This window comes from Desmodus rotundus, chromosome 8, assembly GCF_022682495.2.
Source record: "Desmodus rotundus isolate HL8 chromosome 8, HLdesRot8A.1, whole genome shotgun sequence".
NCBI classification, from domain to species: Eukaryota; Metazoa; Chordata; class Mammalia; order Chiroptera; family Phyllostomidae; genus Desmodus; species Desmodus rotundus.
This window is the reverse complement of record NC_071394.1, coordinates 106,260,444-106,278,041: the sequence shown is the minus strand read 5'-3', so window position 1 is coordinate 106,278,041 and position 17,598 is coordinate 106,260,444. Positions and strand designations below refer to the sequence as shown.

Sequence of the window (17,598 nt, the reverse complement as noted above, 5' to 3'; positions counted from 1 at the left end):
CTGAATCCACAAATACTTCCGGCGCGAGGAACTGCTACTCCACAGCCAGTGGGCGAGGCCGGGGGGCGAGGTCCGCACGCGCTCGGGGCTCCAGCCAATCACACACGCCAATCACACACGTCGGGCACGGTTGCTGAGCAACGCCGGCCGGCAGACTCTGGAGATTCCGGCTCCAGTGGCGCAACGCCGGTAGGACGTTCTGTAGTTTAGGATTTTAAATGATCAGTCAGCGTCAGAATTGGAGACCTCAATTTTCAAGATGGCAAAGCCGCACTAGTCGTTACCGGCAAAAAAGAACGCAGAGGCCTCTTCTACTTCTAAATGTACTGCACTCGCAGGCGGAAGACCTATATAGGTCCGTTCAGAAAAGTGCCCGTCCGGACCTCGAGCCCAGTGATAAAAGATCCTGGTGTTTCTCCTAGTCGACCAACTTAAAAGGCTACATCGCTGGCCACCCGCTCTGGACACTTAGGAGGCTGGCTCTGCTGCTGCCCGGTCTCTTAGGACCCCACAAAGAAAGAACCTAAAAGGGGCTTCTGATCATTTGTGTCCTGAGGGGGAGGGATGACTGCAACCGGAACCGGTACCGCAGGAGGCTTGAGGGAGTGGCCGAGACGTGTCCTTCCGTGAGGCGCCGAGAGCACTTCCCCAGGGTTCTGAGCTGGGAAGGCCGCTAGGTGCCTCCTTATATACTCCGCAGGAGCCCCGCAGACCTGTCAGCGTGGGGCGGCGGCGGCGGCGGCGGCGGCCGGGGCTGGGAGCGTTGGCGACCGGCGTCCCAGCCATGGCCGAGTCTGTGGAGTGGCTGCAGCGGCGGGTTGAGGAGCTGGAGCGAAAACTGGCCCAAGAAACAAGTCGGCGGGCCTTCGGGGGCGGCGACGGAGGAGGCGGCCGGGCCCGCATCGAGAAGATGAGCCCGGAGGTGGTGGACTCCAACCCCTACAGGTGACCGCGGGTCGGAGAGGGGCCGGGGGGAGGGGGGTGGCGAGGACGAGGTCTCCGTACGGCCCGGAGTGAAGCGCTTCCCTTTCGTCCAGCTCACATGGCAGCCCTTCTCCCTTTTCTTGTTCTGGGGGTCCTGGCCCCCAACAGACAAGGCCAAGCCTTAGTACGAGTCAAAAGATGTTCTTTCGCTTAAAGCAAAACCAAACAGAAACCAAAAACCCAGACAAGTGAACCAGCCATATGGTACTGCTCCTGCGCCCGTCCGGGCCACGTCTGCAGGTTTCTACGGCTCCCGGCTGTACCGCTCAGCCTCAGAAAATGGATAGTAACAGCTTTCAAAAGATGACATCGCACGTAAAGCCCGCTAAACATAACCTTCGAGCTTCGTAAAGGCTTCTCAATGTTTCTTAAATTGGGGGCGTGGTGGGAATAGCTTGATTAGCTCTAAAGCCTTTGAGTTTTACCAGTTCGTCCCCTCCTCCTTTCTTTGTTTTCGCAAGTTAACTCCGCAGCCGAATACAGCGCAGTGGTTCAGAGTAACGCCTCCAGACTCAGATTAATCGGATTCGCACCCCAGCTCTTAGTAGCTGAGTAACCTTGGGCGAGTTATGAACCTGACTGCTTCAACTCCTCACTTGTAAAATGGGGATAATGGTATTATCTGTCAGAGTTGGGAGGATTGGAAATGTATGTGTAAGAGCCTTAGACGAGTTTGTATATGCTAAGCTTTGTACGAGACGTTACTGCTCAGTTGCGTATACTAGTGTTAGGTGAGCTTCCCCTACCTGCCAAGCACTTTTCATGCGTCGTCACTCTGCATTTTCTCCCCCCCCACAGCTATAGGAGATGGCCGCTACTATTTTACCCCGTTTTATAGATGAGAAAATTGAGGCTTAGAGAGCTGTTGTGACTTGCCTCAGGTCAGGGAGCTGGTAGTACACAGGAAGGACTGGCATTAGATTTATTTTACTCCGAAATTCACATGGAACTGTCTCCCCAGTAAAAATAAATAAGCCACTAAGTAGTGTGGCTAAAATTTGGATACTTTTTAAAGTAGGTGAAAGTTTTAAAGTAGGTGACAAAAGATGTTATTGTTGCTCTTTTCCTTTAAAGAGCAGGAGAGTTTCGACTTTTTTAAAGGTTTTATTTATGACATAAAAAGCCTCAGAGGAAGTCTTGGAGTGCATGAGTTTTTTTTAACCAACCTGAAATGAAAATTAATATTTAGGCACAAAGATTTTAATTACAATGTTTATAATAGAGAAACCTGACAAAGTTCTAATTGTTCCATAATTACAGAAGAGTTCATTTTAACCCAAATCAAATGAAATCATTCCAGGTTCTTGTTTTCCTCTCATTCATCAGATCTAATAAATTAGCATGTTGTCTTAATTCTGTTTTCTTCTTTTCCTTTTTCTTTCAATTTTATTGAGATATAATTGATAGGGTGCATGTATTTTGACTGTTTCCAAATATGAAGGGTTTGTGATCCAAAATTTTGAGAGTTTGAGTAAGTATGAACTGACATCTCTAATAAGAATGAGTGGAAACTGTTCCATTTGGCATCCTTAAACATTTTGTAATTTTACAAATGAAAATTTTGAAATTTTTCCATTCAAGAATGGAAAGCAAGGAGATGTGGATCATATATTTAGAATCATCTTTCAGGCATTATTTTAATGTGAGACAATCCATTGACATTATATTAATTGCAACCAAACCTTCAAAACTCAAATACAAACATTTAGTATTTTCTATCTTAATGGCACCATTTGTTTTTACTAAAACTGCTACATAGGAGATGGCGGTTTTCACCCAAAGCTCTTCATTAGTACATGGAAATTTGATAAAGGTCAGCCTTAATTTTTTGAGTGTTCGTTCAGCAAACATTCAGTGAGCCCCTTTTCATTTCTAGCCCTCCAGGATGGTATTATCTACCATTTATTGCCTGTTCCTTATGCATAGACACTGGGGAATACAAAGTAAACATGATCATTTCCCTCCAGATATTACAAGGTGAGTGTGAGATAGAAAGTTAAACATGGGATTGCAGTGTGAGTGGTAAGAATTATGGTAAAGTACGGGGTTATCAAAAAATGCAGGACAGGGGTTTGTAGGTACTTAACATCATTCAACTGCATCAAGTGATTCAAAAGAAGTATAAAGCCTCAGACCCTCAAAGACCTTTGCTTTAGTTTGGGAGACTCAGTGGTTGTGAAATAATGATCAAATAACACAAATAATGGTAAAATTATGAGAAATAGAATATAATTATAAGCATATGGAGAAAATTGAAAGGGAGAGCAGAGGCTTAAAAATGAGAAAACTTGGTTTCAAACACTAGTTTAAAAACCCAGCTCTGAATCTTTGTTTGCCATTTGGCTGATCTTGGGCAAGTTAATGAACCTGAATCTTTTCCTCATTGGTAAAAGGGGGTTGCCGTACACTCTTCTCAGGGTTGCTTATGAAGATTAAGGAGAGCATCATGGTGAAGATGCAGATTGATCACAGGTGTTTATTATCACTGTCTACCTAGTCCCACCAAAATGACAGTAGACGGTTTCTATTAATAATCAGGATGGGCGGGACCCTGTATTTGAAGATTATAGTAACAAAATTTTAGAAACTAGAAAAGGGACCAATGAACCGATTTAGTGGATCCAGTGAGGTCGACTCCTAAGCCTACAGTTTACATCACAGAATTGCCCAAAGGTTTAGGATTGGGCACAGTACTTCTACAAGGGCTTAAGTAGGACTAAAAAAGATATGGTTGAAAGTATATTTAATAAACAGATCCCAGGTTTCCTATATCACTTTTTGTAGCTGAGGTAATGCTAATGCCTCTTCCCTACATGAAGACTAGAGATTTACTCATTAAAGAGAGTAAAATAGAGGATTCCTATTAATTGAAGCAGGTCTTTGTTTACATATTGAGTGCTAGGACTCCCAGCCTTGCTCTTCCACTTAACACCTGCACACTAACAGCCTTAAACACCTGTCATGCTGGAAATTGAAAGATTCTCTAGGGAATCTGAGAGAGCCAAGAAGAAGGACTGACAGGCGGTGACATTGTGGGTTTCAACTAAAGAGCCCAGCCAGATCACCCTACAGTGAAGCCCAAAGTCAAACAGGATTGCCCACATCTTTGCCTTTATTAGTGTCTGGCTCCTAAGTATGAGCAGAACAAAGGATAAGAGAAGCTCCTCTCATGAAAGAAGCAAAATAAAAATGTTAACTTGAATAGACTATGTAAGGGGAATACATCCCCAACATTATCCCCAGATGAGAGGTGATATTTTGTAAATGAAACAGAACAAGGTGATACCAAAAAGTAAAAATCATTTAGATGATTAAAAAGAATTTTTGAAAGTGGAGAATAACAAAAATGAAAATTCAATGGGAAAGTTGGAAAATAAAGTTGAAAAAAAAATCCAGAAAATAGAACAGAAAACTACAATGATGGAAAATAGGAGAAAGGAAATAAGAGGACCAGTCCAACTGGTCCAACTTCCAAATAATAAAGAGTTCCAGGAAAACAAGTCAGGAAAACAAACCAAACAAACAAGGAAACCATCCAATTATTCAAGGAAATTTCCCAGAACTGAAAAATGTGTACCCAATTTGATAGTGTCCACTAAGTACTCAGCACAATAGATGAAAATAGATTCTCATTAAGGCATATCATGAAGTTCCAGAAGACACTGGAGTTATAGCTTAGAAATTTTGAGGGGAAATTATTTCCAATTAAAAAAAAATCTTGTGTCCTGGCTGGTGTGGCTTAGTGGATTGAGTGCCAGCCTGCCAACCAAAGGGTCGCTGGTTTGATTCCCAGTCAGGACACTTGCCTGGGTTGTGGGCTAGGTCCCCAGCATGGGGTGTGCGAGAGACAACCACACATTGATGTTTTTCTCCCTCTCTTTCTCCCTCCCTTCCCCTCTCTCTAAAAATAAATAAAAATAAAATCTTTTAAAAATCTTGTTGCATGGTCTGGGAAGGTACTTAGTCATTAGTGTTTTTAAAGCTGACCTAATGATTTAGTTTCATCTAGTAAAACTCAGCTGAAAGATTTCTTCTCTTTTAATGGATTAGTAATGATTGACTTTTGGTGTCTATTTTCTGTGATGTATGTTTACCTATGTCACTAAGATTGTAACCTGTAAAAACATTTTTTTCTTTGTTTTAAGCCGCCTGATGGCATTGAAACGAATGGGCATTGTAAGCGACTATGAGGTATGATAAACCTTCCCAAGTTTTTTTGAAGATGATTTCGATAAATGAAAATAATTTTTGATGAAGACTTAATTGATCAAGACATATAATTTTGCATTTTACAGAAAATCCGTACCTTTGCTGTAGCGATAGTAGGTGTTGGTGGAGTTGGTAGTGTGACTGCTGAAATGCTGACAAGATGTGGCATTGGTAAGGTAAAAACCTTTCTCTTTGCCTATTAGGTAGAGAACTACTCACTTCTGGAGTAAATCAGGTACAAATTAGGATTTTTCTCCCCTTATTACTAATGGTTTACTGATTTGTGGTATATTTATTCAGATTGTTCTTTCTACCCAAGAGGGTTAAGACATAGCCCCACCCAAATGGAAGCTGGTATTAGTGCTGATTAAACAAGGACTACCTAATTGTGTTCAGGAATGTTTTTGTTTGGGGTAATGTGTAAACAGGTTGGCCTTAAGTATCTGAAGTTGAACTGGAGAATGCTCCAGATTTTTTAAACCCATGTATGTATGTATGTTATTTTTTTTCCAAAATTGGCTTAGATTGTGGATTGGAAGGAGAAGTAACTTTATTGCAGGTATCAGTCTACCAGTCTTAGACTTACAAAGCTTGAGTCCATGATGGTAGATATACAGTGGTTGAATACATAAGCTTTCCACAAATTATGTACCCTTTAATTTGTCATTTTCATAAAGCATGCATTTTCCCATAAAGTTTATCCCTGGTTTTTAAATATGTTGGTTCACTGCACATGCAAAATTTTGAAAAGAAAGTAATTTCAAAGTTGTCACTCATTTATCAATATAAACAAGACAACTCCAAAATACTAAGTGTTTATTAACATTTTAAAGTCTGTGAAGAGGCTCACAAAAGCCAGCCAACAGCTGCTTATAGCTGACGGAAGTGCCCTGGCCGACCCACCAAGGACAGTACAGGTCCTGGGGATCCATGGTTTTCAGGTTTGATTGTGCATCACACTCCCTTGGAAGGCTCATTAAACCACAGATTACCAGACCCTACCCCAGTGGTTTTGATCCTGAAAGTTTCAGGTGGACCTAAGAATTTGAATTTTTAACAAGTCCCAGGTGATTCTGATGTTGTTCCAGGGATGGCACTTTAAGAACCTTTGGATCCTTGCTATTCAAAGTATGGTCCCTGAAGTAGTAGCATCAGCATCACCTGGGAGCTTATTAGAAATGCAGATTCACAGGCCCCACCCCAGGCATGCTGAATCAGGACCTGTATTTTAACAAGATCTCCAGATGATTTGTATGCATATTAAACTTGGGGAAGTGCTCCTGTCTTTTAACAAGCTCCAGGTGATGCCGATGCTAGCCCAGGACACATTTTGAGTATCAAGTGTCTAGAACGGTGACTATCAAATACTGCTGTAATTAGAATTACCTGGGAAGTTTAAAAAAATTCTGATGTCAGGACTGCACCACATAATAAGTTAATCAGAATCTCTGGGAATGGGACCCAAACATCTGTATTTTTTAAAAACTTCCCCAAGTGATTCCAATGCACACTTAAGGTTGTACCCTAAGGATTTACATAGGAAAGTAGGAAAGTGGAGGATTAGAGAGCCAGAGCCCTTTTTATCCCTGAAAGTTTCTGGAATCCCTAGTGCTCCCTGGATCACCAGATCCAGATCCGCTGCTTTATTTTACAGATGAGGATGCAGGCCTGAAAAGTGAAAGTGGCTCACGCATAATCAGAGCTAATTAGTGGCAGAGTTACAACTCACTCCTCCTAACTCCAAGTACAGGGTTTCCTGTAATTTACTCATAAATCAGTTATGAGGCCGACATTCAAACTTAATGCTTGGCCTGATCTAATGGCCTGATCTAATAAATATTGTTGAATGAACTTAAATAAATCATGTTTTGGAGACTCTGGGGTTAGAAAATTATCATAGGGGACATAAGTGGTATCTTTTCTAGCAAGATTTTAAGGGTTACCTAGGTGTTGTTTTTATGCACTGGGTTAATTTTTTTTAGTTTCCATATTGGGAAGAAGAAAAATTCATTTTTTATTTTACTGTTAAGTTTAGGATGCTGGGAGTTGTATTACAAAGTCACAGAATTTTAGATCAAGGAAGGGACTTTGGAAATCCTTGGGTCCAACCTGGTCTTACTGATAAGAAATAGGATCTTTGGGCCCTGTTAAAGTCTCGTGTGTGTGTGTGTGTGTGTGTGTGTGTGTGTGGTGTGTGGTACCTAAATATATAGCAGCAAACAGGAAGTGACTAGTTAGTAATTCTTTTTGGAATAATGCTGTAGCCATAGCATCATGGGTAGTTACAGTGTCATATTCACAAAATGAGTCGTGCTATACTATAGTTTTAAGTTATGGCATTTGTTTTTTATCTTATTGAAATTTTGTTAATGGTTCTTGGCTTTTAGCAAGAACTTGGAATGAAATGGAATGAACATTAATCATTTGGAGAGGCAGTACAGCATCATGGTTAGGGTGCAGATGCTGGACTGAAACTGTCTGGATTTGAATCCCTTCTCCACTACAAATTGGCTGGGTGGTTTTTGAGTAAGTGCTCTGGTTAATCTCATTTCTAAAATGAGGATAACAGTATCTGTGTGTTAAACACTTACCTCATATGAGCATTAAATGAGTTAATATATGGCACCCAATGTTTCAGAGTTTATTATTACTGTCAAACTGTTAAACCCATCTAATGTAAAGCCTACTATTTCATTCCGTGTTATACTTTTCATCAGAATACCACTATTTTCGTTTTAGTTGCTACTCTTTGACTATGACAAGGTGGAACTGGCCAATATGAATAGACTTTTCTTTCAACCTCATCAAGCAGGATTAAGTAAAGTTCAAGCAGCAGAACATACTTTGAGGTAAATGGAATAGCAATTAAAGACCATATTTATTGAAATCTTACTTTGTGTATTTGGTATGAGTTAGCCTAATGTATAAATAGACCTGACTTTTCTCTATAAAAATGCAGGTTTCACTTACACAAAAGATTCTCTTATATCTTGGATCTGGGCTGACAACCTTTTCCTGTATAGGGCTAGATAGTAAGTATTTTAGGCTTTGAGGGCCACATAACCTCTTTCAAAACTGCTCAACTATGCCTTAGCAGCTGTAGGCAATATAAAAATGAATGAGCATGGCTCTGCTCCAATAAAACTTTATTTATGGACTCTGAAATTAAAATTTTATATATTTTACATCTCATGAAGTAGTTGTTCTTTTGACTTTTTTTCCTGCAGCCCTTTGAAAATGTAAATCCACTCTTTAGCTTGCAGACCTTACAAAAACAGGTGGCAGGGTGGTTTGGCCCAAAGGCCACAGTAGGCCAACCCTCATTCTAGGAAGTTTCTTTGTGGGCCTGCACATACTTGCACGGAATTGAATGAAGGAACAAAGAAACTCTTATGTCAGGCTGAGACATAGCTAACAGAGGTGATAAGGCTTAATTCTCAGCACACAGATTGTGGGAACATTTTTGTAAGCCTTCTGATAATCTATGTATTAAGAGATAGAAGACTACTTAGGATTTTCATTAAATAGCTTGAATTCCATTTCTCTGATCTCTGTTAAGTGATCTTTAGTTTTTTTTCCTGCCTTCTCTTACTATTCCTACTAGTAGGTTTTATATTCATTCCTTTTTTCCCTCTTAGGAACATTAATCCTGATGTTCTTTTTGAAGTACACAACTATAATATAACCACAGTAGAAAACTTTCAACACTTTATGGATAGAATAAGGTAAAATTTTATTTATGAATATTTTGCACAATGTCCAGCTCAGTTAAACAAGTATTATTAGAAAAAATACTGTTGATTAATTCATTGAGTTGGTAGAGTGAAATGTATTTTTGTTTTTGAAAGTTAATTTTTGTATAGCTTTTATATAGTGGGAGCTCAGTTAAAAGTATGTATATATTGTCCAAAATACAGTGGTAACAACAAAATAAAAAACAAACCAAAAAACCCCATTATCATAATAGTATAACAAGGAATCCTCAATTATACATTCTGAGTTCTATAATATATTTCTATCTGAAAGTGGTTTTCTGCAGAGACTCTTGTATTACCACTGAAATAATGAATTGTATTCAATTAACTTTTTATTACATTTGAATGAAAGTCTGAAAGCATCCGATAGGTAAATGGTAACTTTTGTAAATAGACTTTATACTTGCATCCTTGTACATCTCATAAGAAGTACTGAACTATCATTGATGTTATATTAATAGTTACTTTATACTCTTTTTATATTAGATCTTTAATATTACTTACTATTTCATAATTATACTTAAACATTTACTGAAACAATAAATGTGTGACTGAACAAATAAATTTGAATGTATTTTGTGTCCTGATTTTTTTCCTAATAAATTTATTTTCTTAAATAAATTTAAGTAATGGTGGATTAGAAGAGGGAAAACCTGTTGACCTAGTTCTTAGCTGTGTGGACAATTTTGAAGCTCGAATGGCAATAAATACAGTGAGTATTCCTGTTGTGTGAAATGTCGTACTTACGGATTTATCCATTTTCCTGTGTATTCTATTCTATCCGTGTATATTCCCCATCCTAAAGTAGTTCTGCATTTAAACCCTTTTATAATGGGTTCTATTTATTTTTAATGTTCCCCTTGCCTACCTTTGAAATGTACTGTAATAGCTGGGGCCCCTGTCTAGCTTTGTTATTGGGGCATATATTTCAACGTCCTGCTCTCTCATGCCAGTTTCCTCTACTTGTAGAGGAAATAAAATAGCAGATACTTGTGATGTACAATTTTTTAAATAAAGGAATTTCTTATAATACTGTTATTCTTGTCAGCTTTGGTTTTAACTTTTGTTACTTGTAAATGTAGAAATATATATAAATTGCCTTTAAAAATGGTTTCTCAAAAATAAAACTGAATTCTTCTTAAACTATTGTGTTTTCAGCTTTTCAAATGACATTTGGCATTTTTTGTTGCTGAAATAATTTTAGAAAAATGAAGTTTTACATTAATAAGAAAGCCAATGAACTGTGTTTCAATTTAATTAGGTTACTTATGACTGCTTACCTGCCAGTTTATTTTAAACAGAGAGTGATGATGGCCAAGGAATTCCATTATTTGCAACTTACCCCTTTTACTCTGGAAATTAATTTTGGAATAAAATTAATTTACACTTATTATTACACTTATTAATTTACACTTAATTCAGAAAATTAAAATACACTTAGTTCAACCTCAGTTTTTCTTGCTCTTTTATGTTCTTTTATTTTTACCTATTTCTACCAAGGCTTGTAATGAACTTGCACAAACGTGGATGGAGTCTGGGGTCAGTGAAAATGCAGTTTCGGGGCACATACAGCTCATAATTCCTGGAGAATCTGCTTGCTTTGCGGTATGCATAATTCATTTGGGGTTATTTCTCACTGTTAAGTACTATAGTTCCTACAGGCATTGAGAGTATATTACAGTTCAAAGAAAAAACAAACTGAATACGGTGGAATATTCTTTGGAACATACACATTTTCCCCTTTTCGGCATATACTTTCTCCTTTTTCCCGCAGTGCGCCCCACCACTTGTAGTTGCTGCCAATATTGATGAAAAGACTCTGAAACGAGAGGGCGTTTGTGCAGCCAGCCTTCCTACCACGATGGGAGTGGTTGCTGGGATCTTGGTACAGAATGTGTTGAAGTGAGTGAAGAGTAATTTTTCTGAATAGTCTTGTTGCTTTTGATACAAATAAAGATATTTTAAGAAGTATTTTAAGTATTGGAATTACCGGATACGTATTTAATTTAGATTTTGAAATTTAGTCATAAATATACATATATTTTTTAATTTTATATGCTATGTATAATATTCACATACTTTTACTTGTATGTAATGTACATTAATAGACATAATTTAAATGGACAGTTGACCCTTGAACAGTGCAGGGGTTAGGGCACTTACCCTTGTGAAGTCAAAAATCCGCATATAACTTTTGACTCGCCCCAAAACTTAACCAGTTAATACTAGTCCCTTGGTATCTGCTGGGGATTGGTTCCAGGAACCCCACGGATACCCAAATCCAAGGATGCTCAAGTCCCTTATATAAAGTGGTGTCGAACAATGCATATAGTCGGCCCTCTGCATCTGCACATTCCTAGGGATACAGAGGGTTGACTATATAACTGAAAGAATAATAACACGTATATGTGGACCCGTGCAGCTCAAGCCTGTGCCGTTCAAGGCTCAACTGTATTACTAATGTGTGTAATATATTAATATGCATACACGCTTGTGTCACTGTCTGCATTTGGAAAAGCTTTTGTTAAATGGTATAATGGTACTGGTATGTTTATATATGACTCCTTAACCAAATGATATAAATCTCTATTGACCAGAGGTTGGAGACTTAGGCATAAACTCATGTGTTTCCACTCTCTGGATTTAACTCTTACTAAAAGTAATATGAATGTGATTAAATATTAACCAGGGCAATATCTCCATTATCCCAAAACAAATATCCAGCAACCATACCATCTAAGTCTGGTTTCAACCTTTGTCATCTCATGGCACATGTAAACTAAAATTCTGCAGCACACCAAAAAATATATTTTTTGCTGATCTGACAAAAATGGGTATAATTTTGACTCATTCACATAGGACAGCTGTTGTTGTGTTGGCTATTGTCATTTTTTATTTGACAACCTCAGGGAAAAGAGGTCAGTGCCCCTGACTAAATAGTCAGGTACTCTACATTTTAAAAATTCTTGGGGCACACTGGTTGAAAATTTCAGATCTACACTGTAGCTAAATAGGATAAAAGTTTCTTCACAGCCAAAATTAATGTCAAAGAGTTTTTTAATCAACTCAAACTTAATTTAAAGTAAAACTCCTTTAGGTGCACTCTCTCTCAGGTCATTTTTTTGGTCACTTGACAACGTTAATAAGCTTATTGTGTGCGACATGATATAGGGGGCACTCTGATATCAGAAGTGTCCGCTACCAGCAAAGGTACTATAAAAAGCCTACATGAGAACTCTCAAGGTGACTGTCTGGAGCTATTTTATATAGGAGCAGATGGCTTGACCTCGGTAGGCCCTGTCTAAACAAAACAGTTGGTAGAACGACACAGAAAGGGGGAAAGAATCATGGCTGTGAAGTGTTCTCTTACGGATGTCACGTTTAGCAAGCCCCTCTGTTGGGGGACACTTAGGCTACTTACAGATATTTTGCTGTTATTAATAATGCTGCAAACAACAGCTTGTCTATTTTTGTATACTAGATTTTTATACAGTTTAAATTTTTAGGAGTGGAATTTCTGGGTTTATGTAAAATTTATGTTGACAGACACACTAACTTTCTCTTTCAAAGGGATTGTACATTTCCATCATGTTGTAAGCATACCTGGTTTGCCCGCACCTTTGATATCATTTGACATCGTAAAACTCTTTAATGTAGGTCCATATGATATGTGAAAAATGGATATCTCTCTTAATTTTATTTGTGATTTGAAGTTTTTCTGTGAATTATTTGTTCATATTCTTCACTCAGTTTTTTTGCTTTTCCTTGTATATTAAGAACATACATTTGCAAGTATTTTTGCTTTTGTTTCTTATCTTATATAGATATATGATTTTTCCTGTATATATAAGCTTCTAAAAAGAATCCGATTAGACCGGGAGCAAGTACAGGAAGCTTTATGCATGCTGGAAATGTTCTGTGTTTTGATCTGGTAGTTATTATATGGGTGAAGACTTTTATAAAATTTAATTGAGCTGTACTTTTAAGATTGTAAACTTTATAGTAAGTTATATATACAATTTTTTTAAAATTAGATTTAGTATCATATCTCAGGAATTTTTAAGATACACTTCTGTGATATTTTAATCTCTCTGAAATCAGTATGCTTCTTAAAGCTGTTAACATACCATAGTCTAATTGGCAGCATTTAATCTTTATTAGATATTGAAAAATAAGAGTTCTATGGTTGATAAAAGTAATCTTTTCTTAATGTCATTCAACAAATATTTTCTATGAACCAGGCCCTGTAAATAAGACAATAAATTTTTGTTTTCTTGGTTTCTTGTTGCAAAACTCATTACCTATTTCAAAATTGTTTTTAAAAATCTGATTACTTTCTTTTAATTACTTTTGTGTATTTAAGTCTACTTTGATTTGTTTCTCTAGGTTTCTGTTAAATTTTGGTACTGTTAGTTTTTACCTTGGATACAATGCAATGCAGGATTTTTTTCCTACTATGTCCATGAAGCCAAATCCTCAGTGTGATGACAGAAATTGCAGGAGACAGCAGGAAGAATACAAGGTACATGTCAGTCTGTCAGAATGTATGAGACAGCATTTTGCATAGGATAATAACTTTGAAAAGAAAAATTGTTTAGATGTGGAATAATAATTGAATTCTGGATTCTTAAAACTTTTAATTTATTCACCATGCTTCAAAAATAAAAAATTCTGTTCGAAGTCCTTTTTCCTTTTGGTAGGATAAAAAGCCTGTCTGAATTCTTGATTTAATGCATCTGAGAATGAGTAAAAACACTTTGACACTGTTTGATTTCTACAGAAAAAAGTAGCAGCACTGCCCAAACAGGAGGCCGTTCAGGAAGAGGAAGAGATAATACATGAAGACAATGAGTGGGGTAGGAAGCCTTTCATAAATTGAAAGGGCAGCATGAGACATAATTAGAGAATCTAATTATAATTAAGGGTATACAAGTTTTGAGTTATTATTGCTTATTAAGTTCCTTTAAAACTGTTAAAAGGTCTAATTTAACTCTGCAGGTATTGAATTGGTATCTGAGGTTTCAGAAGAGGAACTGAAAAATTCTTCAGGTCCAGTTCCCAACTTACCTGAAGGAATCACAGTGGCCTACACAATTCCCAAAAAGGTACATCTAAAATCTGATTTACCATAAGTAAATATCATATCAGAGAAAATGTTTATCTTTCATCTTCATCCAGCTTTATAATGCCAATGTATTATTTCCCATATTAGATACTTTACACTATAGGCATTAAGATGTGCGAGAGAAGTAGTCGGTGCTAATATGAACATGTGCACAGCACATTTAAACTTTCTTCACTCATTAATGGATCAAGTAAAATAGATTTTGATAAAATATTTTTGTAAGTTGGTGGTTTTAGCCACAATACCAGTTAAGAGTATAGCTCAGGAGTATTGAAATTACTGCCTTGGTAGTCAAAAGACTGATGTGGAAAGTAAAAGGACTTTGTCTCTCCTAAAAATTAGAGGGCGTATTTACTAAAAAAAATTTACTTTGTAAACTTGTTGAACATGGTTAAAGCTTATATTTCTAAGCATCAAGAATTGTATATGGTTATTTTTTCACTACATTTTCCTCCTCTGTTGATAGCAAGAAGATTCCGTACCTCAGGTAACAGTAGAAGATTCTGGTGAAAGCCTGGAAGATCTCATGGCCAAGATGAAGAATATATAGATAATGGACTGGACTACATTTATTTTCTGTGTTTAAGCCTGTTCCTTTGCAATTAAAAAAAAAGTCATTTTAAAAACTGACAAAATTTAGGGCAATAGCAATTGATGTGTATTCCTTGCTAAATTGTTATACTTTTTGAAAATACTTTTAACTGTTGCTTGTTGTTACCCCATCCTCAACTAAGTCAGTAACTTCATTCTAGTGAGAAAATTTCAAAGGATTATTTTAGGCAGTTATAAATCTTATTGAAAACTTAGCCATTGAGATGTTTTGGCCTTTGTGAAGGATGGAAGAAAGGACCGATTTGATGCTACACACATGCTTTTCATTTCCAGTAATCCTTTGGTTTGTGGTCACGGGCAGTGAAGCAGCGTGGGGTCCTGAAATAGCAGGGGAAGGACACGAAGTAAAACTGGTGGGTTTGCGCTAGTGGCCGTGTGTTTTGGAATTGCTCTCTACAAGAAAACTGCCCACCACTACTAACTTGACCAACAATGAATTTAAAATGGTTAACCTATGAAATGCAAACATTCCCTCAAACGTTTCCTGATTACAAACTGAAATGTAGTCATTGGAAAAGTTTGTAAACTTGTGAATTATATATTCAAAGCCAGTCGGGCAACCCAAAGGACATGTTTTTCATGGATAGACAGATAAAGCTACTTTGAGGAAGTACAGACTATTTCCCCACTGACCCAGGAAAAGAAACCATGGCGCTGTGGGACACATGTCTGGAATCAGTGTGCTTCACTGAGGAGCAAGGGATGCTTGTAGGCTAGTCATCTGGATTAGAACCCTCATATGGGTTACCTTCTGAACACTGTATTCCATTTAAATTTGATTCCCTAGTATTGACAAGGGTTTTTCCTGGATAGTGGGCGTCAAAGAGGCCTAAAGTGCCTCTGCAGTGACTGACACATACTTATTCACTGGAAGTGTACCATTTTCCCCAGGCATGACCACTAAATCATAAATTGATACACCGGTTTTCTCTGGACTTACATACAAATACCGAAGGCTGAGAGAGCCTTGGCTGTGACAAATCCCCATTGGTTGGGAGATCAGTACAAAGTCATGCATGTGTAACTGTTATCCGAGCGAGCGCCCATCTCACTTGTGTTCCGTGTCAGAGGGAGGAAGATCCACAACCCAAGACAAGATCTGTAGGCTGTTGTTATGCTTATCTCCTATTCTGATGATCCTTTTGCTTTGAAAATATGTCTAAATTGTATCTTTAGGGGGGAAATGTTAGTAAAAAATTAAAAAGTGCATTCTCCTCTTGTAAAATAAACTTCTAAGAACTTATTTCAGAAAGCCCCAGGTATCAGATGTGTTCGATATGTTAGTTTGAGATTCTAGGACCGTATTGTGATTCTTCGGTTTAGAGGAATGTCAGGGAAGTAGAGGGATCGTTTTCTAGCCTTGAAATGTATGTTGCCTTGGTGTAGGTCATTTGACATATTTAAAGAATTTAGTGCATTCATTATAAAAAAACTTTTCTAGTTACTAGAGATGTTTTGAATTTCAAAAAAGAAATTCAGCCTTCCTAAATCCTATTCCTTCGTAACCTCTGGTACGCTAATTTGGGAAGGCTTTATTTATCATTTAAAATTTTAATAGTTTGGTAAAGTATAATAGCTAGAATTTGCCATCTTTTAAGGACATTTTGTCTGCTCTTGGTACTGCATACTCCTGACGTCTTATATCAACAGATCTTGTCTAAGTTGTCTAATTTTTAAAAAACATTTTATTTATTTTTAGAGAGAGGGGAAGGGAAGGAGAGAGAGGGAGAGAAACATCGATGTGTGGTTGCCTCTTGCACTCCTGCTGGGGACCTGGCCTGCAACCCAGAACCAGCGACCCTTTGATTCACAGGCCAGCGCTCAATCCACTGAGCCACACCAGCCAGGGCTAAGTTGTCTAATTTTTTGATATATCTTCCATTAAAAAGTTATTGGATTATTTCACCAGAAAACTGGTAACAGGTATCTTTTGTAATCTAGAGTGTTCTCTTGACAGTCTGATTATCTTGAAAACTTGTATATGCAGGCAGCTGATTATAAGACATGAATCCTTACTGAAATTTATATGACTAAATCAACCCGTAGTGCTCGACAAGATTTAATACTGTTGTTTCTAATGTGAAAGATGCAGATACGCTCCCAAGATTGCCTTAGAACAAAATACCTAAATTCTAGTAAAACAGTATGTTCAACTTTAATCCCTTTCCCTCATTGATAATGGTTTGTGGTATTACTCAAATGATTTATGTAGTAAAGAAAATAGGTACTCTGGTTTCTTTATAGAAAAATCCTCCCCGAATACCTACAAAAAGGTATATACCCTGACCAACACAAAAAGGTCATGACCACTGAAGAGTATTGAGGAAGCTTTGAGCCCCACCCAGACTGCATTAAAGACTTTTTCTACAGACTCTTAATAAATGATTACTACCAAAATTTGGATCCTACCAATTCAGTTTTATAACTGAGTTGTTGAAGGTTCTTTTTTTCGGTGAAGGAGTATATTAACGTGAACATAATATCCCTGGTTGAGAACCTCAAATACACATACATATCTGTCCCAGCTCTCTTTTCAAGTATGTATTTTATGTGAAAACATGATCAAAATAGTTTTAAAAATTATATTTAAACCTAAATCTTTTGAAATATAATCACCCCAAATGTAATTAGTGAATTTTTACTATAAAGTCACTTGAATAATATTAGTAACTTGAAAAATATTAAGTTTCCACTTTTTGTTTTTCAAGTCCAAGTTTTATAGGAATAAAGAATAAATGGATATTATTCTTTTGCTAGTTTTGCCTTTTTTCAAGGTTCTTTTAATAATGATCTCAAATTATTTCCTAAAGCAGTTTTCAAGGTATTTAAACTTAATGTATTACTTATAATGTATTATCACTACATAATTAAATTTTAAACTCTTAATAGCTTAATTATAAAATTAATGTCCAG

General features: G+C 37.3%; 1 protein-coding gene across 2 annotated transcripts; it reads left to right on the top strand.

Moving 5' to 3' along the window:
• The first annotated feature begins 210 nt into the window (after positions 1-210).
• UBA5 (ubiquitin like modifier activating enzyme 5) lies at positions 211-16,844 on the top strand. Of its 2 annotated transcripts, XM_024566094.4 has the most exons (12): positions 211-945; positions 5,130-5,175; positions 5,280-5,369; positions 7,933-8,042; positions 8,832-8,918; positions 9,576-9,660; positions 10,449-10,553; positions 10,723-10,850; positions 13,335-13,470; positions 13,729-13,804; positions 13,947-14,053; positions 14,540-16,844. In XM_024566094.4, exons 1-12 carry the CDS (start codon positions 785-787, stop codon positions 14,621-14,623), a joined length of 1,215 nt encoding a protein of 404 aa, XP_024421862.2. In that variant the 5' UTR covers positions 211-784; the 3' UTR covers positions 14,624-16,844. The 2 variants fall into 2 exon arrangements, with proteins under 2 accessions (XP_024421862.2, XP_053785554.1); XM_053929579.2 differs by lacking the exon at positions 211-945 and having other exon boundaries at positions 5,156-5,175; positions 5,280-5,364.
• Positions 16,845-17,598: the final 754 nt, after the last annotated feature.

Excerpts from the sequence above, each read along its gene's own strand:
- UBA5 (XM_024566094.4), top strand. The coding sequence starts at position 785 with ATGGCCGAGTCTGTGGAGTGGCTGCAGCGGCGGGTTGAGGAGCTGGAG. Across the intron at positions 5,176-5,279 it reads GCATTGTAAGCGACTATGAG|AAAATCCGTACCTTTGCTGT; the intron begins GTATGATAAACC and ends TGCATTTTACAG. Across the intron at positions 8,919-9,575 it reads CACTTTATGGATAGAATAAG|TAATGGTGGATTAGAAGAGG; the intron begins GTAAAATTTTAT and ends AATAAATTTAAG.